Source organism: Myotis lucifugus, unplaced genomic scaffold (genome assembly GCF_000147115.1).
Source record: "Myotis lucifugus unplaced genomic scaffold, Myoluc2.0 scaffold_341, whole genome shotgun sequence".
NCBI lineage: Eukaryota > Metazoa > Chordata > Mammalia > Chiroptera > Vespertilionidae > Myotis > Myotis lucifugus.
In genome coordinates this window covers 785,883-805,183 of record NW_005871389.1, presented here as the reverse complement: position 1 = coordinate 805,183, position 19,301 = coordinate 785,883, and the positions used below count along the sequence as shown (strand labels likewise).

The following is a 19,301-nucleotide window of genomic DNA, read 5'->3' as shown; positions in this document are numbered from 1 at the left end:
CCCTCAGGCACCAAATGCCTCTCCCGCAGCTTGGGCCCTCTTTGACCCTGGTTTACCCTTCCCCACCTTGTCCCCCAACCCAGATCTCTCTCATCAGTATGGTTCCTCCAGCCTCATTTGACCTCCCTTAACAGACCTGCGGTCTCCCCGGAACCCCTGGGCCTCTCTCTTTACTTTCAGTCTTGCACTGCGTTCCACCATTCCCCAGCCTGATGCGGTGACTCTCCGCCAGTGCCCTCCTCCCCGCACACCTCACTTTCCCGTCTTCCCCAGCATCTTCGAGTGTGCACCTGGAGCCTTGCTCCAAGCCCCGGGTGGTTCCCTAACTTCTGTAAACTCTCCCCATGGCCCCCCTCCCTTCCTTCTGGAAACAGCCAGTCCTGTCAGTTCTGGTGAACCTGAGGCCTTTTTGGCCTCTGGTCCCCCCGCCCCCTTCCCCAGCTCTGTGCTTTCTCCTCTTCAGCACCCAGGGCCCCCAGCATAGGATCATTTATTTCTTCATCCTCCACTGCTGTCCCTGGCTTCCAGGGGCATGAGGCCAGGAAAGGCGTAGTGGGGCTGTGGGGGTGGCAGCTGAAATCTCTGCCATTATCGAGGGCAGGTTGAGGCGTCCCTGGCTGCTGGCGCCACTGAGGCGGCTCTGTCTGGTAAGGCGCTGTGTCTCTGAGGTTTCTGGGGTGTAGGGCAGGAGACCTCTCCCCTGCCCATCCTGGCCGCCCGTGGTGGCACAGGATCGTTGAGGCTTGTGTTTGTGGCACCCTCTCACTATGATTTCCCTTGTGGTTTTGGTGTTACTACCTTTCTTTTCAGAGGGAAGGAAGAGTTTGTCACAGTTGAATAGTGGAGTTCTACAGTGTAGTGTGAATTCAGTTCCCTTGAAGGTACAGAGCTTGTTGCCTTCAGTTCATATGGAGTTATAAACAAAACGAAGTATACCTTCAGTGTCCACTTTCAACAAAGCCCACCTCTGGAAAGGGCTTGTTGGGCACTGCATGGGTGTAGAATGTCACTCTTGCCTGACATGCTGGTTCCCCGGGAAGATGTCTTAGGCCCAAGAGTGTCCATTCCCCCTGGACGGTTGTCATGTATGTAAGTGGAATGGTGAGACTGTGACCGAGTGGACTGGTGAACACACTGGAGAGAGTGAGATCCGTATTGCCCAGCACTGTGGCCACCAGCACCTGTGGCTTGTTAAACCAAAATCAGTGCTTCAGTCACATTTTCAGCGCCCAGTGAGTCTACTGCTGACCTGTCAGCCCCCTCACTGGGCAGCATGGAGAGATGGCAGAAAGGTCCGTTGGACCGTGCTGGTCTAGATCCTTGCAGAAGTATTTGCAAGTGAAACTGGTCCTAAAGGAAAGGATGTGTCACCCATAGACTGATTCTCCATCCTGGTGTGTTTTCATGCAAATTTGGGAGCCTACCCAAGTAGGCAAGTTGGCGGTCAGTGTCCCAGAACGACTTCTGGTGTGTGGTAAAGGCTTTGACTTCCGCAGAGTCTCAGCCTTGCCTTTTTCTCCCAGGATGCCCCAGACCTGTAAGTGCCTCCGCCTGATGAGGAACAACAGGATTTTTCCTGAAGGGCCGCCAGCTTTGGGAGTCTTTGCTTCTCTTTACTTTCCTGTTGTGTTCTCTAGAAGTTTCAACCCAGCTAAGAAAGGCAATTCTGCATTTTGCTCTGGGCACCCAACTTCTCAGCATCAAAATCTTTCCCCATGGGTAGGCAAAGTCTTTATGGATCCAAGCCTGTACTTAACACATCTGATGTCTGTGGGATTTGGTTTTTGTGTGTTTTTTAGGGGGGAGAAGGCCATGTACTTTGGGAGTGGGGAGGGGGCAGATCTTTGCTCATTAGGTGTGTGATTTATCTCCAAGGATGGTAGGGAAGGAACAGGCGTAAAGGCCAAGCAGATGCTGGGAGGATGGGGAAGGGCTGCCTGGGGAACTAGAACTGGTGTCAGTGTCTGGGTGATTCTGTTCTCCAGAGGACCACGGTGTCCTTTCTTCACAGAAGCACTGGGCATGGCACCGAGGGTGGATGGCCAACCCAATGAGTCACAGTTGAATTAATGCTGATTGTTCAAAAGGTTCTCTCTTGAGTTTGAAATTGGGAACAATTGCTTGTGACCATATTCTGTTGTTCCGGAAGGGGAGGTTTGTTTCTAACGGTTAAGGCCCATTTTACAGATGTGTAAATGCAGGCTCAGGGAGGCCCCAAAAGGAGTCAGGCCTTAGTGGCATTCTTAGGTAGGTCTCCTTTACCGAGACCTTGCAGAGAATTGCTTGGAATTGTTCAGAGCACTGACATGAGTGACTGGATTTTCTCCCATCCAGGTCTGAAACTATCGGTTGGAAAGTCAGCATGCCAAGTTTCTGTCCTGAAGTTAACTATGTTGTAAAGTACTTGAGGGCGGGGACCCGAGTCCTATTTCCCTTTATGTCCATGTAACACAGTTTTGAATAAGCTTTGCTAACTGTTCGTTAAATAAAAGTGACTAGTTATCAGCTCCTTGTAACCAGGCCCACCTACCCCGGCCACTGTTGCCTTTAGTATTGAGTTTGTAGTGTTTAAAAAAAATTCCCCGAACTGCTCCCTAGAGAACTTTGGCGACACCCTGCCGTCTACATGTCTGCAGGCATCTCCTGCATATGTAATATATACCCGGTCCCAGCTTTCCTGGAGGGCTGGTGAGGGTCTGTCTTCCCAGGAACCTGAAAACTAAGGATTGTAGGTTTATTTGCATATCCACATGGTCTGCACACTTAGAGAGTTTCCAGAGAGCATTCATTGAGCTCCCTCTCATCCCTTTATCATTAACCTTACCCCCCTGGTGAAAGGGACAAGGCTGGACAGAGTCAGAAGAGGGGTGCAGGTGCTGGCTGCTATCCCCCTGTGTACCAGCAGTTAGAAGACTAGTGTCTCATGCAGCTTGGTTCTTTCCCCCCTCTGGGCAGGCTGCCCTCCTCTTGAGAGGATTGTCACTGAGGGCCATCCTTCATTTTCTGTCTTTTTCACATTCATTTGTGGTTGCTTCTGAGAGCCCCCCACTGGGTCTGGAGGGAGTTCTGCGAAGAGTATTTTATTTGGTCTTGTGTCACTGTCACTTCATGTGACCAGTACTTTTTCCCATTTCTTGTAAGTGTGGACCATATTGCCAGCGATCTGCTGGGGCCAGTTAGACCTGGCAAAATCAATCCTGACTGCTGAGGGGAAATGCTCTTGGGTGCTTTATCTTTCTGGGAGGGGAGGGGATTGTCACATCTGTGGGAATTAGATGCTGTAGCCAAACTCCAGGCTTAATTATGCCACTCAGTAAAGTGTGAATTCCCAGAGGAAAGGGCATCTGTTGAGAATTCCCACCAGAAATCAGGGAAAATCTTACAGATAAATTTGTTGCTAAAGAACTGCCTTCTGGGGCCCAGGCTGAGGGCAGGGTTCACAGGGTACAGAAAGGATCCGACAAAGAAAGGTCATTGAAGGAGTGGAGCTGTTGGGACCAGGTTGGCTCTTTCTCTTTGCCAGGTGGAGGTCATTCAAGTCCCCCTGGGGGGTGGGGGGCTCTATGCTCCAGTGAAATTCCTGGAGAGCCAGGATCTGTTTGCCTGGCTTGTAGGACTTAGGAGTTTGGCCTTGTTTTCCAAGTGCCCTCTGCCAGTTGGCGTGGAGAGAGGGCAGTGCCCGCTGAGGCCCTCTGCCCATGGTGTACTGTCCCCAGACAGCCCTTGGAGCCTGTGTGCTGCGCCATCTTCATCCACTGGTCTTTGGGATGAAATATTCCCCTTTGTTCCAGGTTTTTGTTGGGCGAGTGCGTGGCAAAGTGGTCCCCAGATGCTGGGACATGGCAGTAACTGAAGCTAGGTTAGAACTCCAGAGCCCTACAGGGCCACTTCCAGCCACCCACTCTGGAGGTCCCATAAAGGGCCTCCATGCAGCTGAACAGTGAGGTTCTTCATTCCCAGGCGGGTTTCCCTAACCAACAGTTAACCCAGGGGTGGGCAAACTTTTTGACTCGAGGGCCACAATGGGTTCTTAAACTGGACCGGAGGGCTGGAACAAAAGCATGGATGGAGTGTTTGTGTGAACTAATACAAATTCAAAGTAAACATCATTACATAAAAGGGTACGGTCTTTTTTTTTTTTAGTTTTATTCATTTCAAACGGGCTGGATCCGCCCGCGGGCCGTAGTTTGCCCACGGCTGAGTTAACCCCTTTAGCCAGTTACCCTTCCTAGAGAAATATTTGCTTCAATTATTTGGTTCTAATGGACAGGGAAGGAGTCCAGGAAGAGTAAGGAAGGGAGGAGCAGAATCCTTGGAAGTGAAATTGGCCTAGCCATACTAGTAAATTATTATGACTTGACAAGTCAGAGTAGTTGGCCAGGGCTCAGCTTCTTGCTTGCCTCCAGTTCAGTGTCGCTTGAATGTCTTACTGAATCAGTGAGTCATATGTATAATAGCCCACAATCTGTGTTATTCCACCATCTTTATTTTTTAGAAGATTCCAGCATTCAGGGAAGTGATCCTCTCCTGAGTGCATCATTGTATTGCAGTTATTGGTACCTTGAACCTGGGGGTGTGGAGGCTGAGTTTATGCCAGCCTCTAGGGCACAGATGCTGCTGCCCAGCAAGCTTTGGGCATGGCCTGCCAGCTACAGAGATGACCTACCGCTGCTTCAGAACCTTCCTGTTTGTTTACTTTGGCCGGTGGAGTGTATTTTTGGTGCTTCCATTTTCCCCTTTCTGATGGAACTGTGGCCTCTATTCTTTCACAATAACTGCTTTGCTGATCGTGTGCCCTGGGTAGGAACCCCGCATAATCAGAAATGCTGGGAAGGCAGTTGGATTGGTGAATAACAGAATCTGAGGAGGCATCTCATTACGCAGGAGTTAACTCCAAAGAACAAAAAGTTGTTTGCCAGTAAATTATTGTTATGATTGTATGTATTTAGTTTTCCACCAGTAACCCTCCCAACAATCCAGGGATTGTCTCCCGATTTCTCAGTGTGGAAGCAGGTGGGAGAGAAAGGCAGAGTTTCTTACACACATGGACATGTAGATGGTGATTACAGCCTTTCGGGATAATGTAAATATTGCTTGGGTTTGTTTATGTTGAATGTTGTCCATGTGTGGCACTGTGCAGACAGATGCTTATGGTTGATTTGAGCATTACATGTTTATCCAGATGTGTGGCCCCTTCTCTCTAGCTTTAGGTGAGGTATTTCCACTTGAATAGGCCCAATACTCCCTCCCACCATCCCAGGAGCATCCCAGCTACCTGGGTCAGAGTTATTTGAGCCTCCTTTGCTCTCCTCCTCTGTCCACCCTGAGGTCTTGTGAGTTCTCCCATTTCAGGCTCGACTTAACCTCGTTTTTTAGCCACACCCTCTGGTTGCCTTCATGTGGACTTGTTTCTTTTCTGCCTTCAGCCTCGACTGCACAGATTGCCCAGGCCCTCCTTGCTCGTTTCCCAAGGAGCCCCTCAGTGTCCGTCCTATGTCAGGGGAACTCCTGCCCTGTTTTTACAGCTGCTCATTAAGTTACTCAGAGCTTCTGTTAGGTCTTCTGTATATCGGGACCATCCTTTAATTCTTAACACAGTTCTTATTGGCTCTTCCTCTTGGAAAGCACCACTTAGCACTCATTGATCTAGGAAGGCCTTCTAGTTTGATTCATTAAGTATAGTTGATGCCTCATGTACCGTGTTTCCAAGATAGAGGTTAGAAGGACGGGGAGATGTAGTCCTGGGGAGGCAGCAGTGAACAGCCCAGGAATTGCAGCAGGACCAAGTGGGCACAGCAGTCGGAAAGGGCTCTGGAGAAAGTAGCACTCAAGCTGGGGTTGAAGGGATGAGTGGAATTCGATCAGCAGGGAAATGAGTAGGACACAGGCTGCAGGCTCGAAGGAGCAGAGACAGACAGGAGTAGACATTCTGCGTGTGTTCTGGGATGCTAGCATCCTACTCAGCTGGATCGGAAGTGGTGCGCATTTTCTGTGTTTCCTCAGTTCCAAGCCTTTCGGGCACACCACAGACTTAGTAGCAGCTTCTTTGTGTGTTTGCATGTGTGGGTCTTGGTGGCGCTGGGGGTGTGTGACTTATACATGGACTGCACAATACACTCCGACCTCAGAAGGGTTAAAAAGTGAAAAATAATGAGCATCTCAGACTTGAGGAAACACAGGTGGGAGACTGCCAGTGTGCTGAGGCATTTGGACTTCATTCTGAGGGCGTGGGGAGCCGTGGAAAGTTGTGAAACTGAGAGATAGGATCTGTCTGTCTGCCCTGCTTTCATCGCAGAGACTGAGCAGTGAGAAGAAGGTGAAGAGGGAGGGAGGACTGAACGGGTTGCTGAATTGCTGAGAAGAGGCGGGTACAGAGGAACTGTGGCCAAAGGGACACATGTCATCAGTGGGTTGGGTGAAAAAGAGGGTAGATAGTGAACAGGGGGAGATTTCTGGCCAAGGGAGGGCAGGGAAGCCCATCACAGGGGAGCTTTGTTTGGGGAGTGTGGCATCCACGCACCGACTTGCTCCTGATTATCTCAGCACTTAGGAGCAAGTGTGCACTTGGCCTCTGCTTCTTTGTATCGTTCCTGCATTTGATACTAGGTGTCAAGCTGTATCTATGGGAGGTCTGGGAGTCTCTTACTGAGGAGATGGCTGTTTACAGTTGGTTCCCTGGCAGTGTTTTGACACCCACCCTCCCCCAAGATGTTGCCAGTGCTTCGAGGTTTTGTGGCTTTGTATCCAGTGGAGTGGAACCAGCATGAGCTGCCTTATGTTTCAGGGCAGAGTGACAGACGTGAGCATAATGAATGGAGCCTGACTACTGGGGCTGCAGGTCCGCCTGGGACCTGTCCCCAGATGGCTTCAACCTCACCCCTCCATTCTCACCATTCTGCTTTTAAAACTGAGCCACCAGCCCTAGCTGGTTTGGCGCAGTGGTTAGAGTGTTGGCCTGCTTAGTCGGTGAGGATTCGATTCTGGTCAAGGGCATGTACCTCGGTTGCAGGCTGTATCCCTAGGCTCCGGTTGGGGTGAGTGCGGGAGGCAACCAATCGATGTGTCTCTGTCACATTTATGTTTCTCTCTGTCTCCCCCTCCCTTCCTTCCACTCTCTGAAAATCAATGGAAAAAGAATATCCTCGGGTGAGGATTAACAAAAAAACGGAGCCACCATTTGTGTGGATGACTCGGGTGACTCTGCTGGTCTCTGTTCTCCAGGAGGCATTCTGTAGGACAAGGGAGAATGAAAATGCATTAATTAAGGAGTGTGGGAGGCTTGACCAGGGAGGCAAGCTGGCAGAGTGGCTACAGGAATAGGCCCTTGGGGACGCACACCTGGATTTGAGTCTGGGCCTTGTTCCCTACCAACTGGGCCCCCTTGTGTGTGCTACTTAGCAGCGCACTCTTGGAGCTTTGGGTTTCTCATCTGTAAAAGGAGGTAATCGCACTTCTTCTTCTTCTTTTTTTAATCCTCACTTGAGGATATTTTTTCCATTGATTTTTAGAGAGAGTGAAAGGGAGGGGTGGGGGGGGAGAGAGAGAAACATCAATGTGAGACACATTGATTGGTTCCTGAGGTACATCACCTTGACCGGGAATCAAACCCGAGACCCTCTGTCTATAGGCTGACGCTCTAACCATTTAGCAAACTGGCCAGGGCATAATCGTACTTCTTGTATCCGTATATTCTGGGAGACTTTAGGGATGTCAACTCTGGACAAGGAGCAATCCCCGAGGAGCCAATGTTAGAGCAAATAAACAAACCTTTAGTAAGATCCCTTTTGATAGTGAAAAATGCTAAAACATGATGTGACAGAGTGATGGGGATGGTGGTGGGTGGTTTCATATTAGGTGGGCAGTCCAGTCGAGACCTCAGTGACAGGAAGGAGCCTGCCATGGGGAGGCCTAGGGGCGGAGCACATACGGCAGAGGGAACTGCAGGTGAGGGGGAGGGTAGAGAGGAGCCGTAGCCATGGCTTGGGCTTGCTGAGGGGAGGAGATGTGTAAAACAGGCACACAGTACCTGGTCCTCATGGACAGCTGGCCGTCTCCTGCTCTGGGCTTTGTGCTGACCCCATGCCCGACTCTTTCTCCCACCAGTGCACTGTCCAGGTCAAGTTAGAGCTGGGACACCGGGCCCAACTGCGCAAGAAGCCCACCACGGAGGGGTTCACACACGATTGGATGGTGTTCGTCCGCGGCCCCGAGCAATGTGAAATCCAGCACTTCGTGGAGAAGGTGGTCTTTTGGCTGCATGACAGCTTCCCCAAGCCCAAGCGTGGTGAGTGGCCCCTCGCTCCCCCTCCCCTCCCAGCCAGGCAGCCCCACAGGGTCTAGTGCCTACAACACTAACCAGTTTGCGTCACTCCTTGCAAGGCTGGTGTTCACCTTCTCTCCAGGGGCGGCCGGCTCACACTCTGAGGTTCTGGCTTGCACCCCTCGGCATGCCAGTGAGAAGTTTACCGGCCAGCACTTGGTCCTTCTTTGACCCTGTAAAGGTCCCCCTCCCTCCCTTCTGTTCCTTTGCTCTGGAGTTCATAGTAGGAAAAACCCAAAGGAACTGATGACTGTGTCTCATGTCATTATTTAGACTCAGGCTCTGAGAAGTCTCCAGAGAAAACATAGTCAGTGGCCAGTGGGTGGGAATGGGTGGTTTACACCCACTTGGTGAGTAATCAGGACTTGCTTATTGGGCCTACATTTGATGAGAGATGCCATTTTAAGAACTCATGATACTTGTGAGGGGGGACAAAGCATAAAAGGTGCTCATTTCACCACTGTCTTGTTTCTTATGTCTTCCTTTCCTGTGTCACCTCTCAGACTGTTGTTTGATGAGCACAAGTGCCTCATTCACGCTTTCCACGAAGATTCGGATTTCCTGTGACCTGGCAGTCTGACAGGGCAGAGAGAAGGGGATCAGAGAACACTTCCTGGGGAATTTGACGGGGATCTTAGGAACATAGTTGGTAGCCATCTTATGAGCTCTGTGGGGCCATGTTTGCGCTTCTCATTATTGAGTCCCCGTTGTGAAGCCTGGCATGTCACAGGGGCCCAATAAATATTTCTGGAATGGATGTGTCGATGAAGGCATGAAGGACTTTTTGCTAGCAAAGTGCTTCAGGGTTGGGGAGCCACTGCTGCACTGCTGATCCCTCTCCTTGCAGGACAGGGTTTAGGTGCCCAGGGCTGAGCCGGAAGCCAGCTTGGACAGACCCTATGGGGTCTGGGCCTGGGTCAGCAAGTAGCTGACTTACGTTACAGAAGCAGAAACTTCTGGTTAAGAAGGGAAGGCAACCTGAGATTCCTACTGGCATGGTAGTCATTTCTTTTTCTTCTGGTTTCTTCCGTCAGCGTTCAGTTGTTTCTTTCCTTCATTTCTCTTTTCCCGAATCATTTCTCTCCTTTCTCTCTGAGCTGCTTGTAGGAGAGCAGACATGTTACTGACAGCAGATACCTGTAAAGCACCTATTAATAATAATAATAATAATAATAATAATAATAATAATAATACATGGCACTATCAAGCACTTCCTGCAGGGTCGTTTGTTTGTTTTATATTTTTATTGATTTCAGAGAGAAAGGGAGAGGGAGAGAGAGATAGAAACATCAATGATGAGAGAGAATCATCGATTGGCTGCCTATTGGGGATCAACCCGCAACCCAGGCATGTGCCCTTGACTGGAATCGAACCTGGGACCCTTCAGTCCACAGGCCAGCGCTCTGCCCACTGACCCAAACCAGCTAAGGCTCCTGCAGGGCCTTGATTCATTCTCCCCATAACTCTCTTTTACAGATGGGGAAACAGCCTCCAGTGGGCCAGGTAAGCTGCCTGTACTTAAGGCAGTGGTTCACACACTGGCCTGGGGGCCTGCGTGGTAGCGCTGCCTGTTTCTTTTGGCACCCGGCCATGCCCATTCACTTGGGAGTCCTCTAGGGCCGCTGTTGAGCTTTAACAGCAGAGTAGAAACTGGCTGCCTTTTTCCTGTGAGTTGGGCCCGCCTTGTTTCCCTAGCAGCTTCCACTCTAGCTCTTTCACCATCTCCCTCGCTTGTCCTGTTCCCTTTTCTCCCAGTGGACTCAGGATGATTATATCCATTCACCTTTAAACTATTTCATTTTTGCCCCTACAGGGTCAGTAACCAAGCAGCTACTAGAAGTAATATTAATAGTGGTCTGCATTTGCCAAGCACTCACTGGTCTGTGTGCTGTGCTCATGACAGCCCTGCGACATGGTATGTCCCAGAATTCCTGCCAGGTAGATGTGGAAACAGGTTCAGAGAGGCCCCGTATCCCACTTATGGTCATGTGGAAGCAGCATAGTCTCTGAGTTCCAAGCTCCAAGAAAATGGGTGATGAGTGAGGTCCACTTTCTTAGTGTCAGTTAGCGGGTAGAACTTAAATTAGTAGTTGAATGGTGCTTGCCAAGTCTACTCACACTGTGTGAAATAGTAAATGTCTGGTTGGCTATTTATTGTGTTGAACAAAACTTGATTGGATTATACCCTGCTAGTTGTCAATGAAAAATGGAACAGGTTAAAGAGTGAATGAGGCCCTAGCTGGTTTGGCTCAGAGGATAGAGCATTGGTCTGCGTGCTAAAGGGTCCCAGGTTCGATGTGGTCAAGGGCATATACCTTGTTGCAGGCTCCCCCTGGCCAGGGCCCTGATCAGGGTGCATGCAGGAGGCAACCAATCGATGTGTTTCTCTCACACCGATATTTCTCTCTGTCTTTCCCTCTCTCTTCCACTCTTCCTAAAAATCAGTGGAAAAATATCCTTGGGTGAAGATTAAAAAAAAAAAAAAGAGTGAATGAATTTCTTACAGGACTCTTGGCTCTGAAATTATATGTTATGCACTTTAAAAGGTATCTTTAAAATCAGATAAATACACATAATAGGAATGTACCAGCTGGGAAGTTTCCATTTCTTGGGCCATCACTGTTCACATTGCCCCAGGGCCAGTCTTTCTAGTTTTTTCCTGATTGTGTTCTTCCTGAATGCCTTATGTTAGTGGAAGTGAATTGGCTTCTTAATTCTTTTTTTTAATTTATTTTTTATTTTTTTATTTTTTGGCTTCTTAATTCTTGATTTCAAATTTAAAAAATATTAATTTACCAGCATGAAAAGCTAGACTTTATACTAAACTCCCAACTCCTTTTATTCACTATCTGCTCTAAATGTTTTATAGTTAAGTGATTCATTTTGTGGTGATTGTCCTTGTGACTTTAAATAATGAGCATACCTGCTTACCTTTTGGATTCTCCACAAAGGCTCCCTGTCACCCATTTTAAACAAGTCCTCTGGCTGCCAGGTCTAACTCACAGTTTCTTTGTTCAAAACACCTAAATAGCCACATGCTCCTGGCCTTTTTTTCTATTTTATTTTTCTCTTTAGTACCATTTTAACATATTTATATTACTTACCTTGTTCATCTGAGTTGTGTCCTGCTACAGTTTGCTGCTATCTCCTTGGTGCTGAAAGGATTAGGTAGGCGCTGCCAGCTTCTGTCAGTATCTTCTGATTTTCTGCTTAGGAAGAGAAGGACATGAGCACCCCTATCTTTCCTTGAATCTTAACACCCCTCCTTGACGTTGTTAAAGTTGTTGAACTCAAACCGAGACTTTCACTCCGGGATCAGAAATTGATTAAAAGCTGGAAACCAGTAAGAAGTATTGACTTTATTGACTCTGTTTACTGTTGGGCCAGTCAGGATGCCAGGTTTTCATTCATTTTCTCTGAACTCTGGGTCACTCACAGAAGAACACTCAAGGTAATGTCAAGGCAGATGGGTTCTTTCTTTATCATTCTTGGTTAAAATTCAGTCCTGGGTCTTTTGCTTCATGTTTGGACCCTAACTTTTTGAATACCCCTTTGCTTCTCCCTTTTCTCCTGTTGCATTGTGTCTTCATTATACCTCCACTTTTTTCTATCCTCAATCATTTCATTTAGTCAATGGATTTTTCCTGCCCTGAATATTTCATTCTGGTTCTCTCTGTCTTCCTTCCTCTAACAAGGGCTGGCTCCTCTCAAAGCCACCTCTCTAGTCACCCCGCTGGGATGTTCCTTTACTGTTCTCCTGAGTGGATTTATTTGTTACCTTATGTTTTGTTTTGTTTTGTTTTTCTGGAGAATTTCACAAGTAATGTCCTAAGAGATTGATTACTTAGGACATTTCCCAAGAAAGGTAAGTGGGAAATGAACTTTTTGACTCCTAGTATGTTTGAAAATACCATTATTCTGCTCTCACACTATGGTGCTAGTTTGGCTGAGTATAAAATTCTAGTTTGAGAATTACTATCGTTTAGAGCTTTGAAAGTATTTGCTTCGTAGTCTTCAGAAAAGTCTGATGCACTTGGGTTCTTGTTTTATTGTAAATGACCTGTTTTTTCTCTAGAAGCATTTAAGCTACTTTTTAAGATATTGGTTCTGAGGGTTTTTTTGTTTTTGTTTTGTTTTTTTCTGTGATGTCCTTCATTTAGCTCCAGAAAGTTTTCTTTTATCTTTGATTATTTCTTTTCATCTATGTATTTTATCTGTTTTCTCTTTCTAGGATGGTTATTACTTCTCTGTGTCTAAATATTTTATCTGTAAAATGGAAACAATTGTATCTGCCTCAAGGTTGTTGTAAGGATTAAATGAATTAATATGTATCAAGTGCTGATAATAGTACCTGGCACACAGTAGGTGCTTTATAAATATTAGCTGCTGTTAGCATTTGTTTGACCTTCTGAATTGTTTCTTCATGTCTCACCTTTTTCTTTTAAGAAACATGTTTTTTTGCTCTACATTCTAGGAAATTTCCTTAGCTTTAGTCTTTGCATGGAATTAAAAAATTATCAGTACTATATTTATACTAAAAGCCCTATCTTATTCCCTTATTTTCCCTTTTAAAATTATTTTTGTTTTGGGGCATATCTTAGACCTGAGGACAATGACTCCAGCTTCTTGTTTTTAAAAAGATTTTAAATTGATTTCTAAAGAGAGAGGAAGAGGGATAGGGAGAGATGTGAAAGTGAGAGATGTGAAAGTGAGACATTGAACCAGGGATGATGCTCAGCCAGGACTTCAAACATTTCTTTAAAATTCTCACCTGAGGACATTTAAAAAAAATTTGATTTGAGAGAGACAGAGAGAGAGAGAGAGAGAGAGAGAGAGAGAGAGAGAGAGAAAAGAAAGAAAGAAAGAAAGAAAGAAAGAAAGAAAGAAAAGGAGGAAGGAAGGGAGGGAGGGAGGGAGGGAGGGAAAGAGAGAAAGAGAAATAGAAAGAAAGGTTGCCTCCGGTACGCATTCCGATCAGGGATCAAACCTACAACTAGGTATGTGCCCTGACTGGGAATCAAACCCGCAGTGTTTTTCTAAATGAGGAGGGCTTTACTCTGGGTCCAGTTTTTATACTGTAGGCTTTAGCTTCTTCCAGACAATTGACTCTTCTCCTGAGACATGGAATCACCTGGATTTCCCCATAGGGAAGCTTGAAACTGCTGTGCCTGGTGTGGTGGTGGGTGGCAGGATGATTCCCAGGGCTGTTGTTCAAGTACAGCCTCTATGTTGGCTTCTTTTTTTTTAATAACTGCTTTAGTAAAATAAAAGTCACACATGATAAAATTCATCCTTTTAATGTGTATAGTTCAGTGCTTTTAGTGTATTCATAAGTTGTGCAATCATCACCACTCTCATTCCAGAACATTTTCATCATCCCACAAGTAAACAAACTTCTTGCCCATCATTAGCAGTCACTCCCTGTCTTCCTCCCTTCCCCTTTCCAGCTTCTCCTGCCCTTTACTGAATCTGTAGGTGCCACACCCCTTGCCTTTTGGGGATCTGGCATCAGTGGGGATTTTGCCTACCCTGCAGTGCCCCATGGCATGTTCTGGGCCGCAGCTTCCTTTTCCTGTCTCCTTGCCCAGCATGGTCTCATTCACTTTTTTCTTTCCAGAAATTTCTCCATAGTTTACATCACCTCCCTTCCCTTTTTACTGTCTTTATTTCCTATCAAATTTGTCTCACTTTGGTTTCCGTGGGCATCTGCTTGGTCTCTCTTTTTCCCAATTCTGAAAGGATAGATGTTTTTCAGCCTTGCAGTGCCAGTCATGTGATAGGCCTTTGGAGAGATGTTGAGAAACCCACACATCTCTTCCTTTAAAAGGTTTGTAGTCTGGTAGAAACATGGAGATCAGATGTGACATATAATCTTTTAAAAAATATTAGAGAGAGAGGAAGGGGGAGGGAGAGAGAAACATCAATGTGAGAGCGAAACATTGTTCGGCTGCCTCCTGCACACCCCCTCTGGGGACTGAACCCACAAACTAGGCATGTGCCCTGACCGGGAAACAAATCAGCAATCTTTTGGTGCATGGAATGACACTCAAACAACTGAGCCACACCAGCCAGGACATAACATGTACTCTTGAAAAGATAACTGCCCTCAGCAGAAGTAGGTGACCTGGAAGTCAGAGACTAAGAGAAACTAGGTCAGGCCTCGCAAGGAAGTGGGCCCTGACTTGGACCTTGATGGCAGATGGGAGTTAGACTGGGGTGGGGCTGGAGTTGGGAGCAGAACTGCAGACCACTGCCTTGCCTATGCATTTCATCTGTTCCTCTGCTGTAGGCTATTGTGCACTGAAGACAGGCCACCCTTCCTCTCTGCTCTACTTCCATTTCCTTCTTGGATTCAGATTAATTTAACAAGTATTTGGGTGTGTGCCAGGTGCCCACCCCCGTGCTAGACTGCAGGGGCTTATGGTTGGTGGGATTGGGCAGAGCATTAGGCAGCCAGCTTTCATGCAGCTGGAGAGACTCCACTTGCTCTCTCAGTTCTCTTAAACAGGGTCCAGAGGTTCAGAGAGAGGCAGGCCATGACCTGGCCTCCCAATCCAGTTTAATTCTTGCTCCTGGTCCATCCCTTTACTTTGGTGCAGAACCTGAAGGAGCATGGCTTGTGGTTCTCTCTGCAGTATCTGACAGATTCTTGTTGAAAAAAATTTTTAAATATATTTTTTATTGTTGATAGTATTACAGCTATTTCCCATTTTTATTGAATGTTTTTGAAAGGTCTGGCCCTGGTCCTGGCCCTGGGCATGTGACAGTAAGTGAAAGAGAGCTGATATAAGGATTGAGAAAGGTGGCAGAGTAAACATGGAAGTCCTGTGATTGAGGGACACAGGATGCTGGAGGCCTGTGGGAGGGAACCATGACCTGGAAATGGGGTTGGGGCTCAGAGCAGGGGTCCTGGAGGAAGTGAGCTGAGAGTTTCAGCGGGACTAAATCTTAGGACCTGAGTTTGGGCTGGGAAGAGATGAGGCTGGAGGTGATGCAGTGCCCTGCAGTCCCCCTTGAGGGGCTCGAAGTCGGGGAGCCATCATGGGACAGTCAGGCTTGCAGAGGATGCTCAGGAGTGAGCCTGAGGCAGGATGGCTAGTGAGTCACTGGGTAGTGACCCACACAGAGTGCCAGGCATGGGGGGTGCGTTGCAGAGCAGTATGAAGGTGGAGCTCGTAGTGCTTGGCAGAAGTGATCTGTGGAAGAGGGAGAGTCTGGGAGTCCTCAGTCCTTGGGTGAGTGGTGGACAGCCTGTGTTCTGAGCTGTGAGACCCTGGAGGAGGTGTAGGTTTGGAGGGTATGAATAGGTGATTTGGGGCAGGCTATATTTGAGGTGCCCATCCAGCATCCATGGAGGATATCCAAGGAACAGGAGGGACTAGCTGGAATAGAGATTCGGGGCCTAGGTCACCCAAGGCGGCTCCCATCTCTGGGGCCAGCAGGGTTTCCCAGGCCTGAGCCACAAGCCTGTCCCCTGTTCCCCTGGGGTTTGTAGACTGAGGTCCAAACAAGGCTGTCTGACCAGCCCTGCTGTGGAGGGTCACTAATGACTTCAAGCCCACCCTGCTTGCCAGTTTTCTTTGGATAGATGAGATATTTGAGATACATGATATGAGATAGGATATTTGAGAGCTGAAAAAAGATGTATTTTTTTAAAAAGTCTTAGTGTTTTAATTTAAAAGACTCATGTTTCATTTTATTCCATATACTGTTTTTCAGCAATTTCTGGCCTACTTAAGAATTATCTGACTGATACAGATATAGGTGCATAAAGGTTTTAACAATTGGCAGGATTTTTCCTGTCTCCCAGTAGTGGTTGCCTCTGGGAACAGAGGGGTGGAGGACAGGGGTGATTTAATCTGTACTGTTAGGATTTTTTTTTTCTTAAAAGTGGGAGAACAATATTTTCACGTTTCTTGCGTAATGACAGCATATATGTCAAAACATTGTCAGTACATTCTACATTCTGGAGGGTGAGATTGTGGGAGACTCTTTTACTTGTACATTGCTGTTCTAGTTTCAACTTAAAAAATATTCCTGGGGTTAATGAATCTCTGTTCACATCACTCAGACAGTTGGGAATGCTTTTGTTAGGTGCTCAAATGGACCCAGGAGAGAATCCCAGCTGAGACCAGGCCATCTCCGGGCATCAGTTCACGTGTTTGAGGGAGCAGTGGAGACAGGTAGATGCTGTAGTGTGCACTATCTTCCCTGGGAGACCAGGGACCCACGGGGTCTCCCACTTCATACATGTCATACTGACTGCCCTGAGTCAGTTGAACTTGTGTGACCTGTAGCCAGCACTGGCTGCTCTGCCTTAGCTAGTCTCATGTCCTTTCCCACTCTCCCACCATGGCATATCAGGGTTACCTTTCTTCTGTTCTGCTCCTTTGATTCCCCATGACCTCTTTGGCATGGAATTAGGCACAGGATTCATTACTCACAGGGGAAACTGGCTTGCTGAAAAGCCATGCTCTGGCGGGGCCAGTGAGCCCCAGAGAGGAGGCGCAGAACGTGGCGGGCCTACTGCTGCTGGTGGTGAGGCCTTTGAATGATCAGGAAGCTGACAGATGCCTTTTCCCTTTCTTTTTAGTGTGTAAGGAGCCCCCATACAAAGTGGAGGAGTCGGGTTACGCTGGCTTCATCATGCCCATCGAGGTGCACTTCAAAAACAAGGTAGGATCCCGGAAGTGGCAACAGGAAGCACGCACATTTCACAAAAGAGGAAGTAGAATCAGTGACACAGCGCTGAGGGAATGCTGGGATTACTGTTAGCGGAGATGTCCACACTAAAGTCCTGGTTTTGAAGGGTTTCTGCCTCTCCAGTGGGAGATGGGGGCTGGGAAAATGGGCACCAGCGGCAGTTGGGAGTGCAAGTGTTTGCGACCTCTCCGGGATCACCTGAAAGTGCATGCATTCCCTAAGTCAGCAGCAACATTCCATGGCGGCTAGATTTGTGGATGGTTCTAGAGGCTTAGTACTGGACTGTGATTAGTGGCAAAGATCTGGAAATTATCTAAATGTCTGACAGTAGGCGATTGGTTAAAGTTATGGTACATCTCCTGAATAGACTCTTTGATGATCTGGGTGGGGGAGGGAAGTTTTTAATATTATTGAATGAAAAAGCAAGGACTTTTCCTGCCAATATACACAATATAGGAAATAGGAAAAAAGAATTACTGTATACATGAAAAACGTTAACAGGTAATGTGGGTGGTAGGATTATAAGGTGTTTTTCTTTTCCTCCATGTATATTTTATAAACATTTACAGTGAATATATATTGATAACTATTAGTCCATTTGGGATGGTATAACAAAATACCACAGACTGGGTGGCTTATAAACAACAGAAGTTTATTGCTCACAGTTCTGGAGGCTAGAAGTCCAAGATCAAGTGCCGGCCCCTCTTCCCAGTTACAGACTTCTTTCTGTGTCCTTACATGGAAGAAGGGGTGAGAGCCCTTAGGGGTCTCTTTTATAAGGGCACTAAACCCATTCATGGGGGCTCCACCCTCAGGACAAAATCACCTCCAAGAGGACCCTACCTCCCAACACCGTCACGTTTGGGGGTTAGGATTTCAACAAGTGAATTTGGGGGGGACAGATTCAGACTATAGTTTTAGTTTTTTTTAAAGCCTAATAATTACAATTAAAGAGCTTTCCTGCAACCTCCTTCTGCTCCTTCTCACAGCCACCTTTCCTGGCTTGGAGGTGGTTTGGCCGTGGTCGGGTGCTTTTTCACAAGCACAGCTGGACTGGCTGCAGGCAGCTCCTCTGTCTTTCAGGAAGGATATCTCCCTGTGAGGCCTGTGGATGCCACCACTTCCTTAATGAGTTCTTTTTTCATGCCTGGCTGTTCCGCAAACCACCTGGTGTCAAGGGCCTCTGGGGATGGCACTCAGGTGTGCTGCCCCACTGGGAGCTGAGGGACATTTCAGCAAGTGCAGCAAAGTGGGAGTCAACTCTGCGACCATCTGGGGGCCACTTCTCAGAAGCCTGGGCCACCAAGGCTTTCGTGGAAGCAAGGCCTGAGAGTCCTGGTGACCGGCCACCCTTGAGAGCAGAGCCCAACCTGTCTGCGCCAGGAAAAGGCTGTGCCCTAACTTTTCAGCAGGGCGTCTGGAGGAGGTGCAGAGGAGATGCTGCACCCTTTGGGGATAGTCTTCCAAGGACCTGATTAGGGAGGCCAGGCAAGGGCGTGTGGAGGCAGGAGAACTGATGCAGGAGACTCAGTCCTGGTACAGATGTCACCAGCCTCTCCAGCTCCCTGTGGAAAGGGATGATGAAAGTACCCCCTGGGTGGTTCAGGAGATAGTCCATCTGCAAAACGCCAACAGTCCTGTACATTGGCACTCTAGGGGCGGGCAGTGGTGATGGAATCCTTGAAGCTAGCTAAGCTCATCTCTGGGTTTCAATTCAACTCCTTTGAGGCTTAAAAGCAGTTTTGGGTCCCACAGATCAGCGAGCTTTTGTGTGCCGTTGGGTGACTTGTCTGGTCCCCGACACGCAGTCCTTTCTCTCCCTCCTGGAGGCATGTTTGCAGTCACCTGGGCTCTGGCAGTGTTCACTAGGGCCCTGATGGTGTCCCCTTGATTTCCCGCTATCCCTGTTTCTTTGTGAGGCCCAGGGGTCTGCCGGGAGGCTCCTGCTGTCCCAGGGGTATGGGGTGCCCTGCTGAAGCTGGGCAGTACACAGAGGTGGCCAATTGGTCTTAGTGCCCCTTCTCCTGGCACAGGGGATCTTGGCTGATCTTCAGATTCTCCAGAGAGAATGGAGAGAGGTGAGGCAGGTGGTGTTTCTGTTCAGCCAGGACCTTTCCCTGTGGTGGCTTCTGCAGCCTCTTAGTACCTCAGACCTCTCATGTGGATGGTGGGGAGGCACCCAGGTTCTCCCTCAAAAGGGGCACCTAGGGAAGTGGTGACTCTTTGGGGCAGCTCCTCTCAATCCTTACCTGAGGAGTGCTTTCCTGGGTTTTGCATC

The 19,301-nt window shown here is 47.9% G+C and overlaps 1 protein-coding gene across 6 annotated transcripts in view; it reads left to right on the top strand.

The window, feature by feature from the left end:
* Positions 1-19,301, top strand: part of MLLT1 (MLLT1, super elongation complex subunit) — an 84,474-nt gene that overhangs the window by 1,234 nt on the left and 63,939 nt on the right. For 5 of the 6 annotated variants that reach the window (XR_002832206.1, XM_006101107.2, XM_014466484.2 and 2 more), the window contains exons 2-3: positions 8,104-8,284; positions 16,914-16,996. Coding sequence is in view for 5 of the 6 variants with exons in the window: in XM_006101107.2 (XP_006101169.1) it covers positions 8,104-8,284; positions 16,914-16,996 (264 nt within the window). In the remaining variant the exon portion in view is untranslated. Of the gene's footprint in view, positions 1-8,103; positions 8,285-16,913; positions 16,997-19,301 lie in introns of those variants that run through there. The other variant, XM_014466485.2, reaches the window with a different exon arrangement.